The sequence below is a fragment of the Anser cygnoides genome, chromosome 4, assembly GCF_040182565.1.
Source record: "Anser cygnoides isolate HZ-2024a breed goose chromosome 4, Taihu_goose_T2T_genome, whole genome shotgun sequence".
Taxonomy (NCBI): domain Eukaryota; kingdom Metazoa; phylum Chordata; class Aves; order Anseriformes; family Anatidae; genus Anser; species Anser cygnoides.
This window is the reverse complement of record NC_089876.1, coordinates 45,104,659-45,132,378: the sequence shown is the minus strand read 5'-3', so window position 1 is coordinate 45,132,378 and position 27,720 is coordinate 45,104,659. Positions and strand designations below refer to the sequence as shown.

At 35.7% G+C, this 27,720-nt stretch overlaps 1 protein-coding gene across 9 annotated transcripts in view; it reads left to right on the top strand.

The window, feature by feature from the left end:
- The window catches only part of TTC29 (tetratricopeptide repeat domain 29), a 382,392-nt gene that overhangs the window by 253,620 nt on the left and 101,052 nt on the right, over nucleotides 1-27,720 (top strand). For all 9 annotated transcript variants that reach the window (XM_048071812.2, XM_066996061.1, XM_066996057.1 and 6 more), the window contains 3 exons: nucleotides 1,776-1,872; nucleotides 5,743-5,826; nucleotides 20,072-20,295. In XM_048071812.2, the coding sequence (XP_047927769.1) occupies nucleotides 1,776-1,872; nucleotides 5,743-5,826; nucleotides 20,072-20,295 (405 nt within the window). The remainder of the gene's footprint in view (nucleotides 1-1,775; nucleotides 1,873-5,742; nucleotides 5,827-20,071; nucleotides 20,296-27,720) is intronic.

Below are 27,720 nucleotides of genomic sequence, written 5' to 3'. Positions count from 1 at the left end.
TTGCAAGGCAGCAATGGACTCAGAAAAGCTTATTCGGTGTGCTTTATGTTAGTGGGAGACCTCTGCATGCCAGCCCTTCTGTCACATTCTCAACTAAGGTGTGGTGGAGCCTGAAGTGTGGGGACCAGAGAGGAGCTGGTGTATGCTCCAACCAGGTCCCTTATGGGAGCCACCTGGAGCCTGTGACCTGTGGCATGTCGCAAAGTCCTCCCACCTGTTAGTTAAAGCTAGATGTTTCTGGTGGTTGCAGTGGCTCTGACAGGGCTTTTTGGGCCTCCTTACAGCTGCTATCCCTAAGTTTCCTGCCCCATTGCTGCAGATGGTTGGCTCTTCTGCCTGCCAAATTCAACACCTGCCATTTAGCCCTGATCTGTTTGCATTTTTTTCCACCCATTGCTTCAAAACTGAGGCTTGTAGAAAGCTTTGCCTCTTCTCTGGGCTTCAATGTTGTTGTTACAAAGTTTACTTACTACTCTTCACTTGATAGCATCTTCCTAGAAAGAGATTTTCCTTTCTATATTGCTCGTGGATACAAACCTGTCATTCTCTATAAGAAGCATAATCTTTTATAGTGATGAATTACCTATATGCTTTTATTGGTATTTTTTTCTTTCAATTGCACACTTGTGTAAAATGTTGCTGCCTCTAATTGCAAATTATTTATAAATAATATTTTTATTTCTTTAACACACTTATCCTTAGTACTAAACCTCAAAGAATGACTGAAATATCACATTATGTTATCCTTTCAACTCATAGTTGTTTATTGCTACTCCGTTCGAAGTAACAGTACAAAAATACTTCAAAATAGCTGTAGCAAAATCTTTCATCAGTGAAATGGCTTTTTTTTTTTCACAAAAGGCTAATATATAAAATACTATGCTAGTCTGATACCAGTCATTCCATATCAAGATGATTCATATCTATTTCTTCCCGTAAAAGAAATTTCCTTCCGTCAAATGTAGCAAATAGTTAACACCCCCCACCCCATTATATTCTGTTTTCCCATCCCTATTAAAAGTTTGTGCCTTGAGGCCTACCAGCAGGGCATGCAATACCTACATTAAACCAAATTTAAAAGTAAGGGTGCTCCTGCTGCTAACGTCCTCAGATCACAGACATGCAAAATGAAGGAACTGGCAGCTGAAACTTTAATGGTACGAAGTGTAGGCTGAATACTTGGGGAAAAAACACAGTAGCTCTATATGACAAAAAAGTCCTATTAGCATTTATGTACTTCAGAATGACAAGCTAGACAATTCTACCTAACTGTGGGGCTTTGTGCTTCTGTTTTAAGTAAAATCCTATGTTGCAAGTGTAGTATTACTTAGATTTTCTACTCAAATGGTTGTTACTGGTGCAATTATGTGTTATTTTGAATGTTAATGCAGTGCCTGTTGTTGCATAGCACACTGCACGTTCAATCCTTTCACCTTATGTATTAACTTAGAATATTATTAACACTTGGGCCTGCGTAGCTTGAGGAAGCATGGGGAATCACATGCAAGTAAGACTCCTGCATTGTTTGCCTCTGTGTAAATGAAGAACAGTCCAATGTAACAGAGAAAACCATTGAAAGTAAGATCACAACTGTTTCTATGCATTATGGCCTAATGAGACAATGCTGAGTCCTGAAAATATTTGTGTGGAACTGGAGCCCAGCATTACACACAGTGCAATGGAAATAAAAGAGAGTTAACTGGGATGTGACATAAAAAGAAACTGGATCTTGGCGAAGGCATTGTTTAAAATAATGTGGTGTGTGTTTGTTTTAGCTGAAATGAATGTGCTACCTCAAGCAGTCATAAAAAGCCCATTGGAGCATCCCAGGTTCATAGAGCAGACTGTTTGCCCACCATTAGACTTTGCAAGGTATGTGCCTTTTTTCTTCCAGAGTATTATATTTACTGTGAATAACTTCAATCACTTAGCCAATGTGAGAAATTATGCTTGCTTTATTGTGATATTTTAAAAGGCAAGAATCAAAGAGAAGGAAGTTCTCTGTTAGGAAAGTTTCATTGTTAATAGGAAAGAAAAAGGAAATGTGTTCTGTTGAAGGTTGGTATTTCATCCTAACTTTTCAACCCCCCTTCAAGAGCTGTAGGAATTTATTTCTGATTAGTAGATGTTGTCTTTCATTGGTGCGAATGAAGGTCAATAAAAATGTTCCTATTTGAATTTAAAAAAAAAAAAAAAAGGTTTTTTTTCTTTTTATTCAAACAAAAAACAGTTTGGAATCTCTCAAAATATAATGAATGAAACTGTCTTGAAAAAACATTATCTTGTACTTAATAATCGAGAAAGTAAAATACAATGCCATAATCCTTTCAAGCTGTCCTCTTACGCGTGCCTGCATGGCTTTTCATTCAGCTTCCATTTCTCCTCCCAGTTATTAGTATCTATATATCTATGCATTTTTGTTTCTCTGCCAGTGAGTGCTGGTCTCCCAGTTACTATTCTGCCCTACTATTTAATCAAACAAATCTATTCTTTAGTTAAGCATCCATAATTGTAGTCCTGAAAATCTATGCTTTTTTTCCTGGAATTGCCTCCATTTCAGAAAGACTTATGGCTATTTTATTCTTCTTCCTTTCTCCTTTTTTTCTGTGTTTTTGTTTGTTTGTTTTGTTTTTTCCCCAGTCTGAGTGTTCCCCATTGCCCTTTGGCTCACAGGTCTGAGGCATGTCTGAGTTCAGCAGCTGTTTCTTCCTATCTAAAGCAGTTAGGATTCAGGAACAAGGTATTCTTGGACCCAGCCTTTCTGAGGGCTTCGTATTGGCGGATGTTCTCTCACACATTGATAGAATGAGAAAACGCAATTATGTGCGTCTTAAAAGATATTAAAAAACTAATAATTTAAATTTATATGGCTGGAGCCATGTTCTGCCGCCTTCACTTTTTCCGGTAAATATGTAGCTGCAGAACTTACCTCAGAGGTAGGATTGTTTCTTTCCTTAGGAAATTTCATATTCTAGAAGATAATTCTCCAGCAATTCTGTAGAAGTTGTGTCTATCTGCAGAAAAGAAATGTGTGATTCTGTAATGGTGGAGGCGATGCTGTAGATGCCTAGTGATTAGAACAAGACAAGCTCTGCCATTTTCTTTGATAGGAAATGCTGGGAAAGCTTGAGTCTAAGTTAACAGAATATTCAATGGGGATAGAGAGTTATGTGAGAATCAGTTTGGTCCTTTGTATTTCATGCAACTTTGTTCTGTTGTTTGATTAAAATGCCATGTGTATTTATTGTGAAGTCTATTTCTAGTAATAATCAGTAGCTATTTTTGCTCTGTAAACTGTTAACAGAAATAGTTATAAGAATGCATGGTATAAAATGCTAACTGTGGGATAGCTGTCCCTTGGATTAAAATATATTTGTTTTTAATAAGGGAGAGATTTAAATAAGATTCAATTTACAGGTGGAGAATACTCTTATATAAACTATTTATGAAATATAGTGAGTCATAATTGAACACTGGAGAAATAAGCCTAAAAGTGTTTGGAAGAAGCGAGTGACAATTTCTAGAAGAAAAGAAATGATGCTTCTTAGCCAGTGCCATCCTCAACTCATTCCTCTATTAGAAACAATGTCTATTCTAAGTCACAGAGTCAGTTCTTCACATTAATTACTTCTATTATTTTTAATTCTCATTGCATATAACAAGATATTTTAAATAATGATTATTGGAGGTAATGGAATTATCTACTGTGGTTTTCTTCCCCTATGTATGCTTGTCTTTTACTTCCATCAGTCCAATACACAGGCTGTGGTGAGGCATACGTAAACAGCAGCTAGTTTGCAAGTTGTTGCTTTTGCTCTCTTTAACCCTGGCTGCATATGTCTTTTTCTTTTCTTAAGTTAGAAAGTGTTCCCAATCAGAATTCAGGAATTTTTATCTTGACTATAAGGCGGGTAACAGTTTAAATCATATACGGTTTTGTGTTTTTTTTCCTGATTGCTTCGTATTTAAATACCTTTGAGAATATAGTGAGAAAACATCAGTCTTCCCTTTATTCCAGTTTGAGTTTATTTTTTTCATTGCAGCATAGATTAAATTGAAGAAAGCTGGCAGTGATGCCTAGAAACTTGTATCTTGAGTTGAACGTTTCAGTTTGGGGATCTGGACCTTTTAAGATTTTTCCTTCTATATCTGGTGGGTTCTCTATGTGCTTGTGGTCTGAAAAAGGCTCATTTTTGCAATCTTAAAGTACAAAGTTCAGGTGTTTTTACATTTTCTACCAAATAGTTCATATTTAATTACACAGACATGCTACTTTTCAGATACATTTTCTGAATAGCTTATACTTATTTGAAAACTGGTATTTCTGAGTAACTATGTTTTTGTTACCTGGTGTAATAAAACTATTGCATCTTGACACATATTTTACGTCAGTTTAAAACATATAATAACTGCTTTATCTTTGTCCTAATGACGCTGTCTTCCTAATTTGTCACTATTTTGAAAATTTTGATATTGATTACATTTTGATGTTGATTGTTGCTGAATTTTTATGGCAGTATCTGTAAGGTGTGTGTTTTTTGTGGCCAGCAGCAATTCACATGGATTGTGTTATGTGCTGCCTGAAAGCACAAGCCTCTGTTGGTGTGTCTCAGTAGCAGTAAATTCTGGAACAAATTTAAATGCCTTATTTGTGCTGGAAGTTTTCACTATTACATTGTTTTAAATACAGACATATCAAAATATCTCTACATTGCTTAGCTCTTTTGTTTTCATTTCAATGAACTTCATGAAGTGTCTTTGGTATTCTCAGAGCAATAAGGAGCGGGATGCTTATATTAGCTAATGTTATGAAAAGAATTACTCTCATGCCTGTAATGAAAGACAGCAATGTAATACAGACAGAGAAAGAGGAAAGTAATAGATTTATGTGAAACACTAATGTTGAATTTCTTTTATCTTTGATTGGTTAACCAGACAATCTTTATGCTCTTTTAAAGAATAAAAATAAATTCACATTACTTTTATGAAGTTAATGTCCTCTGCTGTTGGAATATCAGAATCTATTTAAATACACTTTATGGTCAGGAAGTGCATATTATCCTTTAAAATTCAAGGCATCTCTTGTGTATCAGAGTAGAGATGTTGGCTCAAATGAAAGATGAAATGATGTATGGTTCAAATTTCAAAATTAGATCTTTGCACCTTGAAATTTTTAGGAATTGTGCCATTTCTTTGGCCACTGCCCTGCGCTACCCCTGTAGCAGAGCACTTTTAGTAATGCACTGCTCAAATTGTGGACAGCTGAGAGCAGACTTAAAACTCTGCATTGCACTAAGGAAGATATATTTGAGTTGGGTTTGGGGATTTTTTTTTCTTTGAAAAAGTTAAATAAACAATAGATTAGACCACTCTGGTCCATACTGATAATGCGAAAATGTAATGGTTCTGATGTAGAAAACAGATTAAATATAGGTAGCCTAATTAATTGTTATTGATTTAGCTAACACACAATTTCTTGTAGCTTAGACAGAAATATCACATAACCAGGTCCTTGAAAGCTAAACCAATTCTTTTTTTTTCTTGCAGAAATAAAGATCTGAAATAGCTACAGACCTAAAAAATAAAAAGATATTTGTATGTGTTTATAGAATGTCTGATACATTACTCTGTCAATATTTCAGTATTTAGCTCTACTTGGCAATGCGAATATATTATACATGCTGCAGAAGTCTATGTTAGCACCTCACAGTGTTTCTTTTAATTTTTTTCATTTAAATTTAGGATTCATTTGATCAAAGACAAAGATGGCATAGATGATTATTTGGCGAAGAATATCAAAGGGTTGTCAAAACAAGAAGCTGCTGCGTAAGTTGGCTTTTTTGAGGCATTTTAACATCCATAAGTTTATTGTTTCCTTTGTTTCTAGTCATCATAATCATTTAAATTTAAAGTTCCCTAGGCCCTACCCTTTTTAGTGGAACTTGGCATTTAAAAATTGAAGTTGATATTAAATAATGATGGATATTTCTCCTGATCTTAAATCTATCAAAGCATTTGACTCCTTGGCTTTATTAATTTGTGTATTTACCAAGGTTTTATATCATGTTTGTAATGCTGTATTTAAGATTGTGTCAGTAATTATACTTGAAATTGTGCTTGTTTTTTTTTTTTACCTTTTTTTTTCTTTTCCTCCTCTGAGCCTCTGTGAAATATCTCCTCTGGGGTACAAGCTTAGTATATAGACATACATGTTCTTGTAATTTTGAATTATTATTTAGCAGAGCCCAACTGCTGACTTCTTTGGTGAAGCATTTAATACACCATTAGTTATTTAAAAACCCAATGAATGAAAGAAATTTATATAATTTTTGATTTTTTACAGCTGAGGTGTTTACACTTAGATGTTACAAGAGATTACCGACTGACTTATTTTTCTGGGGTCTTTTAACAGAGCTGGGGTTCAGCACCATCAAAATTAATGAAATAATTCTTACAAATCTGAATTGCTTAAGTGAGATGATTTATTTATTTCAATATTTAAATAATAAAAAGATGCACATACAAGGGCTCTAGGCTCCTTAACAATTAATATTGCAAGATCACCCTTGTGGATTAGAAACATTCTATTAATCAGACGGGAATTTGACCAGCTGGCCAGCGTTCATCTTTTCTTCTTCCTAGCCTAAGGATGTACCCGCAAACCTTCATAATGCACTTTCAAATGAGAATCTAGAAAAATACCAGGGGTATTTTAAGTCTAGGGGTAATAACTTTAGCAGTGTCCTAAAACCCTACCGTATAATACTCAGCCAGCAGAGTGAGTAGACTTTGATCATGCTGTCATACTAACCATTCCTGGCCTCACAGCAGCTTTATCTGCTCCATGCCTAAAGAATATCGAAGTCCTGCAATACCAAGGCAAAGTGGGGTGCCGTTGTAGCAGTTTCCTTAGTGTTTCTTAACATGCTGTTTTTCAAAGTTATAAAAACCTCTTAGCGATGAAAACTGAAATATCATATATATTCTGGTTTATTTCTAGCCAGATTTGTAAGGACACCTTTTGAAAGATTACATTCATAGTCTGTGTTTTTAGTTATTCTTAGAATTTCAAGTTTTGATAGTAACTCAGCAGTTACAGAATTTCTGTAGTATATAGTTTACAAGTACTGTTCCATAAACCTTTAAAGCAAAAAAATAAAAAGTAACAAACTAGCAGCTACACAGCTACATTTGTACTGGGCTAATATACTTGTAAAAATCTAAGTGCATCAAATGTAATTTTGAGCCAATTTAAAAGTAAGGCAATGCCATATCTGTAAATAATATTACCGAAATCAATGCTATGTTTTGTATGCCACTGCAGACAAAAGATTTTTTTTATTAAAAAAGTGTGAGAAAGGGCTTATAATATGTTGTGTAGCTTTAAAATAGTTTTCATTCCAAAAGTAGATTGTTGTACTTCTGTATAAAAGGGCAGGGCGTCTTTCTTTTGCCACCTAAATACTTGTACATTTGTTGAGATACTTAGACAATACTTATTCAGTGAATAGATTTCAAGTTTTAAATACTGTGTAATGGAGTTATGATCTTTTGTGTTGTTTTTTTTTCTTTTTTTTTTTTTCCAGAAGAATTGTCATTGAGTGCTTTAAAATTAAAGCAAAAAGCCACTAGTTTTAGCCAGTGCAATAGTGTCATGGAGTTTGGTCAACAAAATAAGTTAACAAGATTTTTAACAGAAATTTAGTTTTTTTGAACTAAAGCAAATTCTTCCACATTGAGTTGCAGTTGTGCTGACAGCAGTTATGCACGTGCAGATCAGTGGTACTGTATGTTTAAATGCAGATTCCTTAGTGTAAGGATGTACTGATTAATGATTCTCAAATTAGGTAGTGTGAGTTCTGCATCCCCTGTGCTGACAATTGCTAGGGTATGTGGATGGAAGAAGTCTTGGCAATTTGTGGGTGGAAAAAAATCAGCTAGTGTGCTCCCAGTAATCCAGTTACTAAGATTAGTTTGTTTACTGTACCTGTTTACTGTTTATTGTAAAGGACAATATTTACAAGCAATTTCATGCTCCTACAGAAATTAATAATAAATTATTATTTAATAACAATTTATGAAATTAACATCCATGTTGTTACTAAGCAATTATTTTGTCAAAATATTCTTGTAGTCACACTCCTGCTTACTATTAAACTTCATTTACTTTTTTCAGTGCCAATTCGGCAGATAACAGTTTGTTACCTGTTAAATACTGGAATTTAAGCATAGTATTACATATATGGAAAAAAAGCAGTATTCTTTAAAATTGTTCCCTAAAATTGTGTGCTGCATGTTATTCTCTGAAAACTATGTAAGCTACTTTCTTTGTAGTTGAAGGGAAAAAAATTGTTGCAGTTATTTTTCCATTATACAGTATTGTACTCTCTTCCGAAGTTCAGTAAATGAGAAGAATTCCTCTAAGTGTATTTATGTTATAATTTCTGTTTGTTTGGGGAAATGCAGAGCTTTTTTGGTAGTATTTTTTTGTATCAGGATGATGTGATAGAGGAGAAAGGAAAAACAATGCTAAAGGAAGATAGTACTTCAATTACATTAAAACAAGATATTGCTTTTTTTTTTTATTGATTTTGTTTTGTTTCCTTCTCTAAGCCCGTGTCCTGAAATCAGAAGTAAATGTGGTGCAAGAAGCTACAAATGGAAGAGAAATGAGGAGGGGAGGGGCGAAAAAAAAAAAAAAAAGGTTCCCATTAATGCAGAATGTGACCACTTTCTTGCCACAGGCTTTTGTAAGTTGTGAGAAGGTTGACTGACTCCACTGGCCTTCATGGTGCTTTCCCTGAATACTGTTCTTAGTCTTGACTCACCAAATCATTAATGGCTCAAAATCAGGTTGCAGTAAAAATTAAAATTTGTTCTTATGACTGATCTAAGTGTCAAAAGGTTCATGATGAACTGTGAAGTAAGGCATTTTCCATCAAAAGACTGATTCCAGGATTGAATCTTCAAATGAAATTGGAGCCTAGAATGGTCCAGAATTTGATAATGTCATTCTTGTTTCTTGATCTTTTTGTCAGGGCCAGAAAGATCAAGTAACAGTTCTCTCCTCTTCATACAAATTAAAACCATCTGGATAAAACCATATTAACAAAAAAGAGTTAAAGACTAGAAAGAGACATTTTGAAATCTTTTTGATGAGAGGAACAGTTTTGGTTGGTAGTAACAAAAATATTGCATTACTGGTTTTACTGGATATATTTCTGCGAATTAGATGATGGGATTAGACTTCTAGTGTCCTCACTCTGGACTCATTGGTAGTCAGATGACTTCTCAGTTATACAGAGAAGGTACTGGCTGACCTAGATGAGCAGAAACAGTAGTGTTTGTGTTTTCTGTCTTGTGAGTGGTTGAGCAGTGTCTTATGGATAGCTTAACTTGATAATTTTCTTTCTGTAAAGACGTACTCTGATGTGACTTTTGCAGGCAGGAGACAAGATTATTGTATATACATTTTGAGATATATTGAGTTGTTCTACATAGAATTCATGAGAAGGCTGGTCCATTTAAAGATTAACTAGAACAACAAAAGGCAGAGGCTTTCATTCCCTGATGGGCTGTGGCACCCAGAGCAGTTGCCAGCCAGACATCTCAGTTGTGTGGAAGAGCAGCCATTGGGAAGAGGAATAATTAAACTGCTCTGCAGATTGTATACAAGTGGGTGTCTGACTCCTCATAGGTTTCTGCAAGATTTTCTTTTGGAAGGTGACAGCATTTCCATGTTCTGTAGCTTTTATGTCCGGAGCATGGCCCTCAGTATCCTTCAAATTCTCAGACCTATCCACAGAAGTAGAGACTTGAAGAGTTAAAAGTATTATTTTGCTTCTCTTTCTCTAATTAAATATAATGTTGGAATTCTCCAGAGGCTGTATGGTTCCTCCGAACTTTGGAATTATTCCTCAGCAATTTCATGTTTTATGAGACAGGCTTCTGGTAATTTCAAAGGCAGGTGAGTATTAAACAGCCCTCTTAAACAATGGGCTTTGTGATTTATTTACTTTTTCCAGTCAAATGATTGACATCACCTGCACTGAGCTACAAGATGTGAGGTACTGTTAGAGTCTGTCTAAAGAGACTTTTACCATTTTTTTGCTTCTTCCAACTACTATAGAAAAGTGGTGCTTCTCTGAGTAAGACAACATCTCAGCATAAGAAAGCTGGAATGCAATATTTTTTGCTGTAGGAATGATGACTAGTGAATATAGTAGTAATTCTTTACTTCTGTAAACCTATGTCCTGCTTTGCAAAAAGAGCAAAGGGGATTTCAGACAAGTTTAACTTGGATCCAAATAACTAGGTTAATCACCCCATATAATCAGTGAAGGTAAGTAAGAAAAAATCTCTTGATTAGTTGAACCCCATCATTGAATCTTCAGACAACTGCTCTAGAATAAGGTGGATTACACTTCTGAAGTACCTGTTTCTCTCTGTTGCCTATATACTGAACTCAGGCTGAGCAGCTCAGCTGTAGACATGTATGTTTTATCAGCTGAATCCCACACTAGGGAACTATTGCATTTTGAAAAGTGTAAAATAGATCAGATAGTGAATGTACCTTTCCACATCTTCTAATTTCTGAGGTGGTGTTTATACAAAAAAAAAAGGCAAGTCCAGAACAAAAATGACCTGGTATCCATCTTGAATCTTATGTTATCGCCATATAACAGAAGATTATTTTTCCATTCTTCAGTTAAAGAATTAAAGGGACAAATTATTAACTATCCTCCCCTCTCAAGTTCCTGCTGTTTTCAATGTCAATCTTAGCTAGGGCAGGTCAAAAAAAGAAAGATGTCAGAAAATCAACAAGGGGTTATATGCAAGTCTTCAAGATAACTTTGAAGAAATAACAGATTTCTATTCTATGTCCTTGCTTGTTTTACCCATTGTTCTCTGCATATTTAACCCCATCTGTCCTCCAGGACTAGAGAGGAAGGAACTTCTTCACCTGATTAGAGCCAGGGTGTTCCAGAGACTCCAGTAAGGGAGAAGAATGGGATTTGTGGGGTGATGGAGAGGAGAAGGCCTAGCTTGAAGAGTGTTTTATTCTTCATTTTCATCACAGCCATGACAGACTACTAAGCCCTGCTATTAGACTGGGCTTCTTCTGACCTTGTCCTGTGTTTATAAGTTGTTTAAATCATGAGAGTTCCAGTGCTCATTTTTAGCTTTATTTCTGTATTTGTCATTGTTCTTGGTGTTAATGGACCTGTTCCTTTAAGGAAGCTGAATACAAATGACTGATTGGGTCTTTGATTAATCCAGATTATCTAGTTGCTTTCACTTCTACAAAATAAATTAGTGAACTGTCTTCATAGGTTACCTGTGGTATCTTTTCCTAAACAAATAGATTGGGATCTCTTTTTCATTGACAGCTTACTATATTGCCATGTTCTCTTTTTAACAACCTGACATCTTTACAGAGGCTTCCCAATATGGACACGCATAATATAGGTTTGGGAATTCTGTGTTGTAAGGTGGATTTGACCATTTCTGTGTTATGAATTCCGCCACCCCGAAGTGGTTTAGGAGGCAAAACTGAGGAGTGAGGATCTCAAGGGACAGAGGCAGCGCTAAGAATAAAAGCTAGGAAAAATATTTTCTTAGTGTGGAGCTAAGGCAAGGAAGAAGATGCAAATGCTATTACCAAAAAGCTTGCAAAAGGAGATTTCAGACATAGATCAGCTAACATGTAAGTGCAAATTCAGCTTTCCCCTTGTATTTCAGTCCTTGATTGCACAGTGTTTGGCTATAGTGAGGCACTCATTGAAGCTGCTTCCATTCCTTCTGTGTATAATACTATGAAGACAGGGAGAGAGGAGAGCTCCAAGAAGCTAAAGAAGCAGCAAAGGGAGCAAGGAGTCAACTGGTCTTCGCCTTTCATAGTCAAGTCTTAGTAAGATTTTGCTGTTCTTGCTGATACCAGTCTTTGGATGTGACCCATGAGCACCTTATGACCTTTGGTCACATTGCTCAGGTTGAGAACTGTTCGAATGTTGTGTCAACTCATTTACATTTTACAAGGACGATTCTTCATTTTAAAATACTAATAACTAAGGAAGAATGTAATTCAAAACCAAAGAAATGTAGCCCTTCACAGTAAAAGAAATTTTAAATTAAGGCTCTATCCCAAACTCCCTGCTGATACGATGCTTGTGGAAAGGGAGATGGCACAAGTTACTTATTGAGCTAGATGATAAATTTTAATTTTCTTTGCCATTGCTTTCACAATATTATTTAAATATGTATTTTTTTTCTGTCTGAATAATTCCTAACAATCTTACTTGTCACGACCAGGATTTAATGTTTATTAAACAACTTTCAAAAAGAGATTTTAGTACTTAGAGGCACACATTCTTTCTGGTCAGATGAATGATCTCTGTGAATTTCAGGCCTGATAAACATGTGATTTAGTGTAATTGGGCAGTGATCTAAAGAACAGAACTGTGTGGGAAGTGAATGGTTTGCCTTTCCTAAAGAAACTTCTCTGTACATTTGTGTAATGTGAAAGGTTTTTCTTGAAAAGGTTAAAAAAAAGTTCTAATCAACTTCTGTACATTATGTAGAACTTCATTTTCTAAACTCTGCAAAAGAAAGTTTCATATTTAATGGGAAATCATGAATTATTCCATTTATTATCTACTTCCTCCTTTCAAAGACATGATCTGGATAAAAGGCGGGGTGAATAATTTCAAAAAATACAATACATTTTTAATGGGAAGGTGCAAACTACAGATTCTCATGACTATTAGCAAGTATAGAGGAAACAGAATTTTACTTGCAAAAACTCATCAAACTCTTGCAAAGATAAAATACATGACATACTTTAATAAAGAAGAACACAGTGAGCTGAAGTTTTTCTTTTTTATGTAACTTGTTGTTTTTACTAAGTTTGGTCTTACGGTTTTCTAGTGCTTTCATTTCTCAGTAGTTCAACAATATTTAGTACTGGAGATAACGTACAAGCTATACACAACTGACGTCCATTTTTAAAACATTCCACAAAGGCGAAGCATCTCTAACATATGAAAAAGTATGAAATAAAGAGAGACAGTCTAATTTGCCTTGATGCAGTCATGACTTCCTAGTAAGTCTTACAGTGAATCCTTCTGAATTTGTAAAATCCTTGCTTTTCTCACACTTAATCTCTGTCTATTTGTCTTTATACTACTAAGTTCTGGTACTGAGACTGAGTAGGTCATCATAAATGCAAAAATACTCTGGAAATTGTTCATGGCAATAGTATGATTGTAAATGAATAGCCTTGTGTAGTGTTTTGTGGTAGTCGTAAGATGATGATTAAGCTTGAGATGATACGGAGAGAAAATAATGATAATTATCTTTTCCAAAGATCATTTTACATGCTGTGAAAGACAACTGCAGAAATTCCTGGCTCTTGGTCCATTAGGTCAGCTCTGAAATAGGAGGGGAAAGTTAAAAAATAGTTCATTTTGATAAATAACTGTCCATAAAATATGGTTGGAATTACTTTTTGTTAATGAGCATAATTAATTTAGAAAGAAAATCAGAAAGATTAATGAAGATAATGTTTTTTTCTTCTTATGCTTGAAATAGAAGGTAATGATTACAGGTGTGTGTGCACTGTTGTATGAGAAACACTTTTATAAGGGTAGCACTTTTTTTTTTTTTAATTGCTTTCATTGCATTTATGTTTAGGAACAGAATATGCCAAAAGTTCATTGCTAAATTTATACCTCCATTTTCTGTGTTAATGAGGATTCTTAATTATTACAGTACTCACATTCATTTTAAAATACTTCTTCTGTGTCATCCTTTGATGTTTATAATTGATTAATTTTTCATTTTATGTAGTATTAAAGTGGCAGTGTAGCTTTGAACAAAAGAAAGCGAGTCCAATATGTGTGTTCTTTGTGGGATCCTACTGACAGGATATGCATCCACTTTTGATTGCATGATTTAGTTTAAAGCGTGGTTTGACAACAGTCAAACTGTGAGGCAATAGATGAAAAAATACTGCATTACTTGTGCTGAAAGTTATTGTATCTGTATATGTGGTACAATATTTTCTGATACACATTATTTTCATCTTTACATTAACAGTTCTGAATATATAACTCCATAATCCTTTTCTTATTTTAAAAAATTGAATTTTTGCATAATTCATTTTTCAAGGAGATGTTCCTACCTCTGATGATATGTACAAATTGTTATGCAATATTTTTTATTTGCTATTTAGAGTAGGGACCACTTTTTAAAACATTTGGGGGGTTGGTTGATTTTATGCTTTTATAGTAGGACATTAGCTATTTCATCTTCATAATTTGGAATTAAAATCTTTCACCCCACCCCAGAATATCATATAATTCTCAGCTTTAGTAATCAAAAATTCTCATGTGTAAGCTACTGTCTATTACTACTTAATAGCATTTACTGTACTTTCATATCTTTCTTTAATGAGATTGCTATATTCTACAATTTAACATATTACTACCCAGTAAATATTTCATTAAAAGAAAAGTATTTAAGCAGGCAGCCTTTAAACTGGGATTAAAGAGGGTTGTGCCCTCATGCAGTTAAATATCCTTGTATCAGTAACAGTATGTGGTGAAAATGTGCTGAGTACACCAGCACGCTGAGGGCTTGACTCACCCAAGTATTCATGTCTATATATTTTCCCACTGAATTCAGATACTCTGACTACTTGGATATGTTTTCAAGTTCGGTATGTACCTAACCTTGGTGGATTGCAACATAAATGCATGACAATATGGTTTCTAGCCGTGTGAGTACATGGTTTTATACCACTGTAACGCTCGATCGTAGCATCACTGAATGCTGAACAGGTAAAACCTTTCAGCGTCCATATTTACTAAGTATCTAAATAAGTAGGCCCCTCAACAGGGCCCTGCAAAAGTGACTTCACTACAGATGTGGGTCACCAACTGTTACAAAACTACTAAGGTTTTTTGGATGTCCAGCTGTAAATAAATGATAATTCTTAGTTTGATTCTTAGGCAGAACAGCCTGAAATGATAAGCACTTACAGCATGCTTATCTTTTTTGCTTTCTGTAGTATAAATGGTTTTACTTTATGCATACACTTTTCAAATTTTACTGAGGAAATTCTAATATGTCCCTGTTCATGTCGTGTGTGTATGCATATAAGTTAAGCATAAAGTAGCTAAGTGTTCACATACTTGATTTATTTTAATTTTTCATGTAGTTTTATAGACAAGAAATATAATAACTAATACTTGCTTAAATAAAGGTAAGCAAAAATATCTTGGTTATTTTTTCATAATTTTGTCATCCTGATCTAAGGCATTTATATCAGTCATTGACTTTCGAGCTACAGAGGAAATCCCAATTGGACGAAATCTATCTGAACACAGTTTTTAAACAGTACAATCATCGGTATAGTAATTATTTTACATTGTTAATGCATTCTAATTTTATATACTATCATTGTTTAATCTATGCCATTTTGTGCTTTACAAAATGGGATCATTACAGTACACTTGCATTGTAATTAGCAGCAGGCATTAACTATAGTGTTAAATAAATCCTAGAAAATCTAAAGAAATGAACCTTAATATGAAAAATAAATAAATAAAAACATGACATCTGAAAGTAGTAGTCATCTGTACTTATTTTGCATGTCTGTAATTGACCATATCAGACAGGAGACATGGAGAAGCTCACAATAACAAATTCTGTTATTATCTATTGACTATTTTGATTATTCCTAATACCAGTACTTGTCTCTTGGACTCTTAATTTCTGTTGCCTTTTCTCTCTGTAAAGGGTAGAATGCAAATAGCTTTGTTGTGTAGGATTTGAAGTTAAAGGGAATGTAGGATGGTACTCTCCTGATCTCCACGCATTGCTTAAGACTCTTGTAAACAGTAACATAGGAAGGTCCCTGAGATGGCAACAGCAGTGTAATTTCGTTAGCCTCAGTGAAGATTTGTGTTTCTGATTTTTGCACCTGTAAATGCAGATTAGAATCAGGTTTCTGTGCTCAAGCCAGATTTCTCAGCATGACTCTGGATGGTTTTAAATAGCAATGATAGTAAAAGAAAATTATATAAGTAGTTGTATAGTGTAAATAAAGTGAAATACCTGTAGCAATATCGTGGTATATTTAAAGCACGATGTATGTTTAACAATAGCAGTGCCTTTTCAAGCTCGCAGATCCACATTCAATAGCTGCTTCTACCTGTGCCATCTAAAACATGGTCCCACTAAAATGGCAGCTTTAACTTTTAGTGCTTATGTATTTGGTATTGAAAATGTTGCTGATTCTTACACGTACACAAACAGACACACACATCCCACCCCACAAGTGCACAGAATTTTGCAGCACCTCGTGCCATAGTGCTGCATCGCAGGATCTGCTGCTGTATGCCAAAGGCAGAATACCCAACCAGATCAGTAAGTTGACCTCATTTCACTATTTTACCCAACCTGGATGAACAAACATCTAGTAACATGAACAGGGATGTTGATGAGAGATGAGAGAGATTGTGGATGAGGGAGACAAGTGTGCAGTGAGACGATGCTGGGCATCCGCTGTTCCTCTGTGTTTGTGTTAAATATCGGCTTTCATCTGTTGAATTTCATGATTTAAAAATAAATAATCTGCTGGTTTAGATTTATTTGCTTCTGTTTGATCATAAAAATAGATGTTGTTATTAATAAGATGTCTTTACAGGTGCATTTGAAATCTTTCTCCCAACATGCACGTGTGGTCGTTCCAAGGGGAAAGAGGACTTCAGGTCTATATTCACCTTACAGTTCAATTTCAAAATGAAACACGGGTAGCATTACCCGGCTATGCACTGCTTATAATTGGACTAGCTTAATTGCTCGCACGCACCTGCGCGCGCAGTGCAGGCATGTTCCTGGCATCGTGCTTTTGGGGCAGCGAGCAGCGGGAGCCAGCGCAGGCCGCAGCGCCCGGGGGCTGCGCTCCGCGAACAGGCTCCGTGGTGCGGCTCCGCTTTGTTCTGCGCCGTGCCGTGCCGCGCTGACAGCTGCCTGATTAACTTGTCCTGCCTGCAGTTTTCCAGTTTTCCAGTAGATGCCCCCAGAGACCATTAAACCTCCTGAACGTCTCCGCTTCAACCAAATGAAAGGCCAGTCTTTTTTCATTTTGCTTCCCGAAGTAACATAATTGTTCAAAGGAAACCCGAAATCGGCGTGGACGCGGTGTAGAAAAATAAACTTGCTGTTTTAGTAATATATCATAATTAATACATTAGGTAGTAAGGTTCAAAAGGCTCAGCATAAACTAGTTTATTAATGTACTAGAACCATAAAGTTAGCAGTTGGATTTTATAAAATAAATCACATACATTTAATTAGGTATCCATTTTTGATACTGATGTTAGGAATAAAGTAATGTGCAGTAATGTGAAACATGAGACATTGTATTTAATCTCTTATTTTACATGCTGCATGATATTATAAAAAGCAGTGCAAAAAGGATTTTGAGGATTGAAGACTTATAATTTATTTCAAGATACTGTGAAAAGTTTTCTTCTGTCACTGACACCGCTCCTCTGTTCAAAAGGACTGCTTGTTGGAGAAAGAAGCCTGGCGTTTCCATCTGGAACCACTTGGATAACTGAACCAATTTCAAATCTGTCAAGCTCTCTCTTAGGTGTCACTAATAACATTCATCCCCATACTATCATTCATTTCTGGCCTTTCTGTATCTTTTGTGTGATCAGGCACTTGTGGCTGATGTGTTGTAGTAATTTAAAGAAACAAATGTATTGTTTGTCTCTTTGTGTATTGTCTGTTTTTAATTATAGCTTTGTGAGATAACATTTATCTTTATGCCTCTAAAATTTGAGCGGCTATCCACAACATAGTCTCATTGCTTAAGAGTTATCAACACAGTTGTCTTTGCCAAAGAAAAAATGTGCTCTGTACATTTGGTAACTTCAGCATTATTTCAATTTATGTATTAATTGGCATGGCCTTTTGTTAAAAAAAAGAATGGTGAAACTAATTTTTAAACTGAAATTTTCCTGTATTTTTTGTTTTCCTATGTTGGTTCATTAATAATGCTGTCTTGTGCAGAAAATGTGCTTTGACATCAAGTGCATTAATCCACAACAAGTAACATCTTACATGGACACAGTTTTTCTATTTATACAAATATTGGTACTGTGCAGTGAGTGTTAAAAATCAACTGAATGATGTTTTGTTCAGTTGCTATTAAGATTTTTTAGCAGCTAATTACTTTCTTCTTTGCTTCTAACACATCTGATCATATAATGCATGCACACATATACTAATATATAGACCACATATAAATAAATAAAGGTGCATGTATGTATGTCTGCTATTTAGACTTTTTTCCAATGCTTTGGGTGGTATTACTGTAGGATTCAGTCCTAGGCCTTTCAAAGATGCTGGAAATTTTTTACATATATATATATATATTTGGTTTTTGTTAAATAGAAATTAAAAAAAAAAAAGTATTCCATATATAGAGTAGATAATATATTGTACCTTATTAATATAATATCTGCATGGTATTTTGAAGCTGTATACTGAGAACCTGGTATGTGCCAAATATAGTGTAAATGATAAAAGATACTTCTCATTTACTTTTCTAAGATAAATTTTACAAATGTTTTCTGGTACAGAATAGTTGTGTTTTTTCTCTTGTACGTGTAAACACTATTTTTCAATGTTGAAAAATGTATACATTAAAAAATAAATTCAGTGTTATAGTCTATATCATATGTATCTTTTAGAATTATGTAATATTTGTTGTCTTCAGTTCTGCAACTCAAATATAAGAAATAAAAATGAAGGATTAATATGAATTTATGGAGTAATTAATAGCTTTTTTTATAATGATATTAAACTTGAAATAATGCAGATTATTTACTTCTTGCATCTCAGATTACCATTTACTTGATTGACATCTAGCTACGATTTTTTTTTTACATAAATTCAATTCTAATTAGGACTATTAAAGAACTACAGTAGTTCTTCTTAGGCTATAAATACTATTCTAATTGGGCTATTGTTCAGCATGAGGTCATCTGAATTTCTTGCATACACTGCAAATCTCAGTTTTCACCATTCTGTATTTATTTTAAAACCTCTCAGAATTTGTAGTTAAACAGATTTTCCTCTTAAAAGACAGTCTTAAAAATTAATAGCAAACTTAAGTGGAATACACAAAATTACCACGTTTAGGTCCTTGTCATTTTACTGGGAAAAGGGTTTGTTTTCTCAAACTAGATACCTACTCCTGCAAACATTTACATTTACACTTCAGTGTTTCAGGTAGTCCCATTGGACTCATAGCTTTCTCCAGGATGGCACACAATAATTGTTTCATGCTGCAGAAAAGAAATATTTTGATTATTTCCATAAATAAAATCTAAAAAGATATATTAACTCTTGAGAATATTTGTTTATACAACTTTGTGATATGTATATCTTTTCAGAGTTTATGAACTGGATAACTTTGATGTAAATTCACAATTGCATTGCTTATTTTTAAAATTAGGATGTGAACCAGTCCCAGCTGAAGTTATATGCTAAAGAGAAGCAAAATAATATCTTAAGATTGTGTTTCTGATGTAGCATTTGTTTGACATAAACCAAGCCACTGTATCCTACAGCAAAACTATTGAATGTATACATTGTTTTGACATGTAGGACGTTTCATTTTTTCCTTTCTGTGCTGTTTTAAAGAAAACTAAGAGTTTATTGTGTTTTCATAAACTATTGTAAACGTATCTTTTTTCCCATCGATTTTTTTTTTTAACAGTGCCAGCTAAAAATATCAGTATATTTTGAACATGTTTGTAATATATATTTGGATATTTACTCACTATCCCCATGTTTACTTCCCTAGGGTAGGATATTTGTAATTGTATTTTGGTAGAATGCTTTCTGAGAAGGGAAAAATATACCCCTTCCCTGGTGGTGAACTGCAGAGGTCTCGTCTTGAAAGCTGTTTTAGTATCTGTAATTATTTGGTAAGGTGAAGAACAGAATACAGGTTTAAAGGCTTAAAATCCGTCTTTTGTATTCCCAGTAACAGGAATTCATACAAGGAGAACATCTGCATAGACATGCTGCGACAGGGTTATCACAAGTCCTTCTCCGAGCTCTTCACTCTGATACAGAAGTGGAATGCCTTGAGGGAGGCTGCAGGGCCCGGGTCAGCCATATGGCAGCAGAAGTCCCTGGAGGAGCAGCCTGATAAGCTGGATCAGCTTTACCACTTCCTGACCAGGGCTGAGGCAGCCCAGCGAGCAGGTAAATGGGGGGATTGTGGGTAGCAGAGCAGCGGGAGCCGCAGCCGCCAATGCCTGGGGGAAGCTTCCAAATTGTTTCATGTATGAATTTGAAACGTTACTGCATCTTAGCACATTTCAGCCTTAGTCAACTAAGCTGTATTTATAGAATAAATGATTAGGAGCTGCAGATATCGGGAGAGGTTTTCTGGGGAGGAAAAAAAAAAAAAGAAAAACACGGAGAGTGCATTATAATATCAGAAATGATTAATATATTTATAGCTTTGATAACACCTCAAATATTTTCTCACGGTTTTATTATTTATTGTTTTTCTTTCTCTATTGAGTTGACTAGCTGGTTTCGTATTAGAAAAATTTAATAGGTGAAATGCTGTTTCAAACAGTAATAGTTTTATAAATCTGATTTTATTAAATACACGGTCTGCTAACTGTTTGGATTTGTGACTGACTTAAAAAGGATTGTGAACATGTCAAATAAAATACAGCACACAGACGTAACATGCCACCTGTGAATTACTAAATATTAGTGAAGACATAACTCCAAATTACTGTATTTTCTCTATTGCCTACTATTTACTGAGCGCTCATATTTATCATTTTGCTTTACTGTAAATAGTAACATAACTTACTCTGTCTTTCTCCCTTGAAATAATTGTAGGAATAGAGAGAGGTAAAGCTCTAACTACAATTGTTTCATAGTAGAGTTGATTTCATTGTAGTTGGCTTGTTTCAAGTTACATTTTGATTGTTACAAAGAGGAAAATCTAAAATAAAGCTTGAGAGTTTGGGACCTAAGCTTTCTTACTGAAACTTTAGAACAGAAAACTTTATTTTAGAAAAGACAACTTTCCACTCATTTAACATGTTTATTTTATGTTTACTATGAAAGCATAAAGTTGTGTTTCTTTATTTAATTCACTACAATCCTAGCCAGCCCATGATAGGAAGAAATATTCAAGTTTTTCTTGAGTGTGACTACAGCCTGAACATAGACCCATGTTGTCTGCAGGAGTACGAAAGTGTTTTGCACCCAGACCACCCTGCCATACATAAGCATTCTGCCAATACGTTGGTGTTGAAAAGTGGTAGTTATGGCATATCTTGATGGACCTGCTTCCTGAAGCTGCTTGAGGAGAGTATTTTGTGTTCCTTCAGTGCAAGATCTTTTTCAGTATTATTAACTGCTGTGTGCCAATAGAGGTGGCAAATACCCTCCCAGAGAAGAGGCAGGGTGCTGACTGTGCCGGTTCTGTGCCTTTGAAAGGCAGAGGCCTTTTCTCTCACTGAAATTGGCATTCATTGTGTGCTGGGCTCAGTGAGAGATGGGATACTGCCCATCAGCTGACTGATTGTGTCGTACCTCTGGAAGAGAGTATTTCCACGCTTTGCCTGTTCAAGTTGGTTAAAGTGAAAGCAAAGAAATAATGAGAACGTGCCAGTGGAGTTGGCAAGTGTTCAAGCAACACATTTGGACTGAATTGCAAGATCAGTGTAGTGAGAGTTTTGATTTTTTGCCAGTTTCAGTGTAAACCTTTCCACAAATCTTTGTTTTAAGTGAGGCAGACAAAGGGGTGGATGCTATTTGTGTCACAGCTTGTTGGAGCTAGTAGTGCTGTGAAGATAACATATGGATTACACAGCTCATCAAATACTAATTTAGGAGTTCCACTAATCCTGTTACTCTCTGATTCTAATCAAACTAGTTGGAGCTCTGGCTTACAATCTCATGACAACTTCAGCTGAAACCATTTAAAAGGTGTTCAGCAGTTGGCTTCATCCTTCAGCTGGAACTTACTACAGCATAGCAGCCACAACAGCAGCTGACCTGCGTTTGCTCCTCAAGCACTACAGTTCAAGCCAAATATGGCTTAAAGCATTTAAAGTAACATTTGGGGTAGTGAACTGTGAGAGTTTTACAATGTGGCTGATGTCACTAATATTAGGCTAGCTGAAAATGTGCCCTTCTCAAGTATGCTGTCCTGAGCTAATAGTTGTGGTGAAGAGATTGCAGGTATAAAGGTATGAAAAAAATCTGTATGACTTATACATTTTTTGATGAATTTAAACTTCATGAAGAGATTGTTTTTTTTAACCTGAGGTGGTAAGTGGAAAATGAAACATTACTGATGTCAGTAAAAAGCTTTCCCTTTTGTTCTTTAGCTTTCTCACCTGATATTTTTGTATCACAGTGTTGCTGTCTCATTGTGAGTTTTGCTTAGAACTGTTGCTCCAAAGTTTCGAGTTTCAGAGTTGTTACTATAGCACGTAGAGAAAGTTAGGTATTTGTTGATCCATTTTCCATATTTATTGGTGGGATATGTTAATCTTTTCTTTTTGCTGATAGTCTGTAATTTTAGACTCTGCAATGATGGACATAAATTGTTTGCTTTGACAGGATGAATCAAGGCAGTCCATTATGATGTGGAAGTTGATATCAAAGAGCAATTGTGTTCATTATTTCTTCATCTAAAAATTGTGACTGTTTACCAGTGTTATGTTGTACATACCATTAAGCTTTGGATTCGCTAGCGAATGTTCTGTTTTCATTTTTAGGATAACATTTTGATTGAACTTCAAATCATATGGGAATCTTTCTTTTAAACTAGTACTATAGTGTGCAAAGAAAATCTATTTGTCTGTCTAACTTAATCTCATAATCATTGTATTTGAATACCTTCCAGTATTTAAAAATAGGGAGCTAGCATTAGTTCTTGCAGCTTCTCAGAAAAATAGCTGACAGAGTTATTTTGCCCTAGGTACAGTATTACACACCACCCACTCCCCCCAAAATAACAAACAAATTGGCAGAAATATTGACAATACTTGTTGACTGCATTCCTCTCTGGTCGTCTTTGATGCAAATAATGTAAACACTTCTGACTTCAGAATAGAGTTCTTTCTAATTATTTCTTGATCATCCTTTTTTATCATGTACTAACCTCTCTTTTACTAGTTTTGGTCTTCGTAGTTTAAAAAAAAGGGGGGGATTTACCTGTTTAAATACATATATTTGTAGGGCGGTTTTTTTTTTTTTTTAAGAAAATTGCAGGATAAATGCCAAAGTAATCTACATAGCTCAACATCTAATGTATGCCATTATTTCTTGATATGTGTTGTTGACAATGTTGTCTTTTTTCAAAAAGAAAAATTATATTTTGAGACTGTCAAATAGCCTGCCCAATTGCCTGCCCGGTTTTACTGCCCGCAGTAATTTCACTTAAAATTATAATTGTCCTTTAAAGGCATACCAATGTCAGTAGGTTGTTATTACTATCCCTTTGGAGAGCCATAGCTCCCTAGTCCCTAGTCAGTACTGTTCTGAAAGTTAACAGGAGACAGAGTTTGAAGCCACAGTCCCATCCTGATCTGAAAACGAGGATCGGTAACTGGATATCTTTTGACTGCTGACATCCTGAGAACAAATGATGACCATACCCTACAGAAGTGCACCAAATAAATAGAATTAATTTTATCCATTTTGTCTGTCTAAGATGCAGATAAAATTTGACCGTCTGCATGTTTAGGTGGGTCGCAGGGAAACAGCAGGAAGAAAAGAAATTCACCTCTTGGAGTTTTTGAACTGCACCTAGTTTAATGCGTGCCTGGGAGAACAGTTTATTGGAATGAGTGTTGCTGTTCCTCAGATAAAAATACTTAGAAGTGAAATCAGAAGCTTTAAGCTGCTGTTTGCACACCTTTCACCGTATAACTGATTCTTTAAATTGTTACTTGGTGGCTACAGTCTGTCTTACTGTTTTAAAATGCATTGCTAATTTACTTCTTAGGCCTGTACCTAAAAATTTCTTTAAGCTTTTTGAATCATCTCCTCAAATTATTGCATAGCTACCTTTATTTAGTTAGTTAGCACTGAGCCAAAAAGAGGATGGTGCTATGCAGATTGACACTGTACAGTGCGATCTGGTATTTTAGACTGGGGTCAGCAGCCTGTCAGGGATGGTGTGCCAAATCTAGTATTAGTCAAACTAGGGGTCACCTGTGCTAGTTTTATTCTAAACAGGCTTGTAATGCTTTGCTCTTCAGATTACACCTGAATTGTGTATTGAATGTGGGGTTGAACCCTAAACGAATCCTTACCTATGGTGACTAGTCTAGGCCATGAAGAGCTCATATGATCAGTGCTTGCCAGCATGGGCTGGTTTACCTGTGTTGTGGCCCCACCAGATGAAGGGGATGCAAGGCAACTTACAGCTCAGGAGCAATTAAAGGGAGAGTCCTCTCAGCTGTTGGCTTTCCTTTGCTGGAGCAGGGGAGCAGAAATGGGAAATTCCCCAGGTGAGTGGCTGCGATGTCTATGAAGCAGTCAGCACTGTGGTAGCAGATGACCGTTCTCTGTGCCAAAGCCAGCGTGTAGAGCTAATAGTCAGCATGGACGTGCCTTCAGAGGGGCAAGACACCGCTTATTAGCTGATCGTTGGAGCAGCTAGTGGATAATAGGAATTACAATCTGGAAGCTGTTGTCTTTCTTAGAGCCTGCACTACGTTTGTGGTATGTCAAATGCTAAATCTGTGCATGCTACAAGCTGCTGACCTGTGTTCTAGGGAATATCAGACACAAACAATTAGGAGGAGCTGCTAACTTGGTGCTTTTTTTCCTCACTTCAGCGAGCGAACTTTTGACAGCATGAATTATCATTTGTTGTTGTTGTAAAAGATGACTTTTCCTAAAGTATATGAAGAAAGCATGAGTATTTGATGTGTTCACACTAGAAAATCTTTCTATGTCTGAGGCACTAAAGGTTGAAAATAGAGTTTAGCATTTTACAGTGAAATGCTTTTCTGTAAGATTTCACGCTTATGCCTTAGGCTGGGCTTGAAACATTGCAATAACTGTATTACCCATGCTATTGTGGAGAGGAGGAAAAAAAAGTGATTGTGCATTAAAGAAAAAAAAAAAGAGAGAAAAGAAAAAGGATAAACATACCAAACCCTCCTTTAATATTTGCTTGGTGGAGGTAGTTTCTGTTTGGTTTGGGGGGTGTATGGGCAAAGGAATACTTTTGTTTTCCAAGCAGATTTGTCCTTTTCTACTTAATATTGTTTCACAGGAGAAAAGCTAGCAGTTGATAGAGACCAGTGGAGGAATTTATTGTTTTTGCAGTTAGCTTACAGAAAGTGAAATGATTCTGCTCTGGAAAGAAGCCAGACCTCAAAATATAGCCATCTGACTTCAACAGAGGCAGCATTTCTGCATTTTAAGTAGTGCCTGAGTGCCTCTAATTTAAGTGGCATGTTTTCATTCCAATGGATTGAAGTCCCCTTTTAGTGTCCCAGATTACCCGTTGAATTGTCTTATGTTGCTATCATTAGAGAGCTGTATTCTTACTTGACAAAATTATATCCTGACCATTTCCCAGCATCTTTGTATAGATTGTACTTTGAGTATATTCTGCTTAGGTGCTTAGCAGCGTTGGGGAGGGGTGGAGGGGGTTGCACCCTGCGTGTGCCCTGCTTCATATTTAAGAAATGGAGGCTCTGCATGCAATTTGATTGTGTCAGCATGCTACCCCATAGCAACCTTTCTTCATTTGCATTTGTGTGTTTTCACCCAGTGAGTGTGGCTTATGGAAGAAATTCTAGGAAAAAAAGGAATCAAAGTGTGATCTTCTAGCTGCAAAAGTAGAGGCATGGATGTCCCGAACCATGGGACAAAATGGGACTGATTCTTTGCTATGTATGAATTTAGGTAGAAATAAACTGTTAGTAGCACCATATTCTGTTGCTGTTCATGCTCCTTATCAGCCCAAGAGCCTCCATCCTGGATCTTTCCGTATATGAATTCTTCACAGCATCAGCAGTCTTGCTACTGAGTCTCGGGTATTGATCTCTCTGGCAAGAGAAAAATGAAACTTCCAGTAGTGATGATGTCTTTTTCAGACATCAGAAATGGCTCCTAGTGACTTAAATGATCTTAGGCCATTCCTTGACATGTCTTCAAGAGTGAATGGTCAGTTATAACTAAGTCATATCCACTAAAAGCAAGTAACTGAACTGGAAGAGGAGCGTTATCACCTGTTGAAAAGTTTCCCTACAGCCATTGTCTGGTAGGAACAAATGACTGACTGACTGGTGGTTCCTGTGGTAGAAAATATTCAGCCAGAGATAGATGTTGAAATATTTATTTCTGATACCTGTATTTTAAAGGTGAGTTTCTGAAGTACAAGTTCTGTTTTCTGTTAACAACAACAGCATCTTCTTCAGGGAAAATGCCAAACCAGGATCTCTTCAGGATGTTGTTTTCATCTCCACTCTAAAGATCACTCTTGTACTTCTTTTCAATTCATTTCCTACATCCTGTCACAAAGGAGATCATACAGACAGAAGTGGCAGCAGTTGTACTAAACCACTTCACAGTAGCACGGCTTGCAGATCTTCTGTGTTTCTTTTCTTTCCTACCAAGTCTGTTACTCATACTCAGACGCCACCTCACTATCCCTGCGCATTGCACTACTCAACAGTTGTCTGGCTGAACACAGCCAACAGGCAGAGCACGGACCTGAATGATCTTCTGCTCCATGCACGCCTTTGCTTGCCAAGGGTTCTTGATAACAGCCCAGAAACAAACCAAGATATTATTCAGTGGGCTGACTGGGGACTATGGCTCGAGCATGACAAGAAAAGATCCTTACATGTCAGTTGAGACGCACCTGAAGAGATTCTGATGCAGAGCAGGAAATCCTGTATGTGTTTAACATATAGGGTTTAATGTTTAAACTCAAGTGGAAGAGATTTTTAAATCTGTTTTAACAAAGAGATACCAGTAAAGTTTGATAGGAACATTTTCCTTTTGCACATAGATATCCACTTTCAATGTTTTTTGTTTTGTTTTGTTTTCTATTGCGAAGGATGATGAAAATATTTTGAAAAGTACAGGTCAAACAAAGTGGAAAGTAAATTTTCTATAATTCTGTGATGAAAACATTCTAAAAAATATAAAATAAATATTGCAGCGTAGGATGACGTTTTCTTTTAAAAAAACACAATTGAACAGAATTCTTGTGAATGATTATTACTGCCTTAAATTTGGTAATTTGGCATTGAAAAAATGTTTCACTGGCTAATTGCTTATAAGGTGTTTTCTCAGCAGATTTTAAGTTATGTCTAAAACCACAAAATATCAGGCTTCACCATCTGCTCCATCGAGTTTGGTTTGTTCTGCTCAGCTGCCATTTTGGGCAGCCATCCTGCTGCTTTTTACAGCATTCTCTCAATCCCATGTCTTCTGGGAAACCTGGATTCACCTTCCATGGACTAGATGTAATTTTCAAAAGACTAATGAGAACAGCATTTGAACCTTAATTCGTGTGCATTCTTAATTTTTTACTCATTTAAGAACAGTTTGTCTTGCAGGAACTGTTTTACAATTGCTTGTGTGACTCAGACTTCTTTCTGTTCATTTGGTATCATA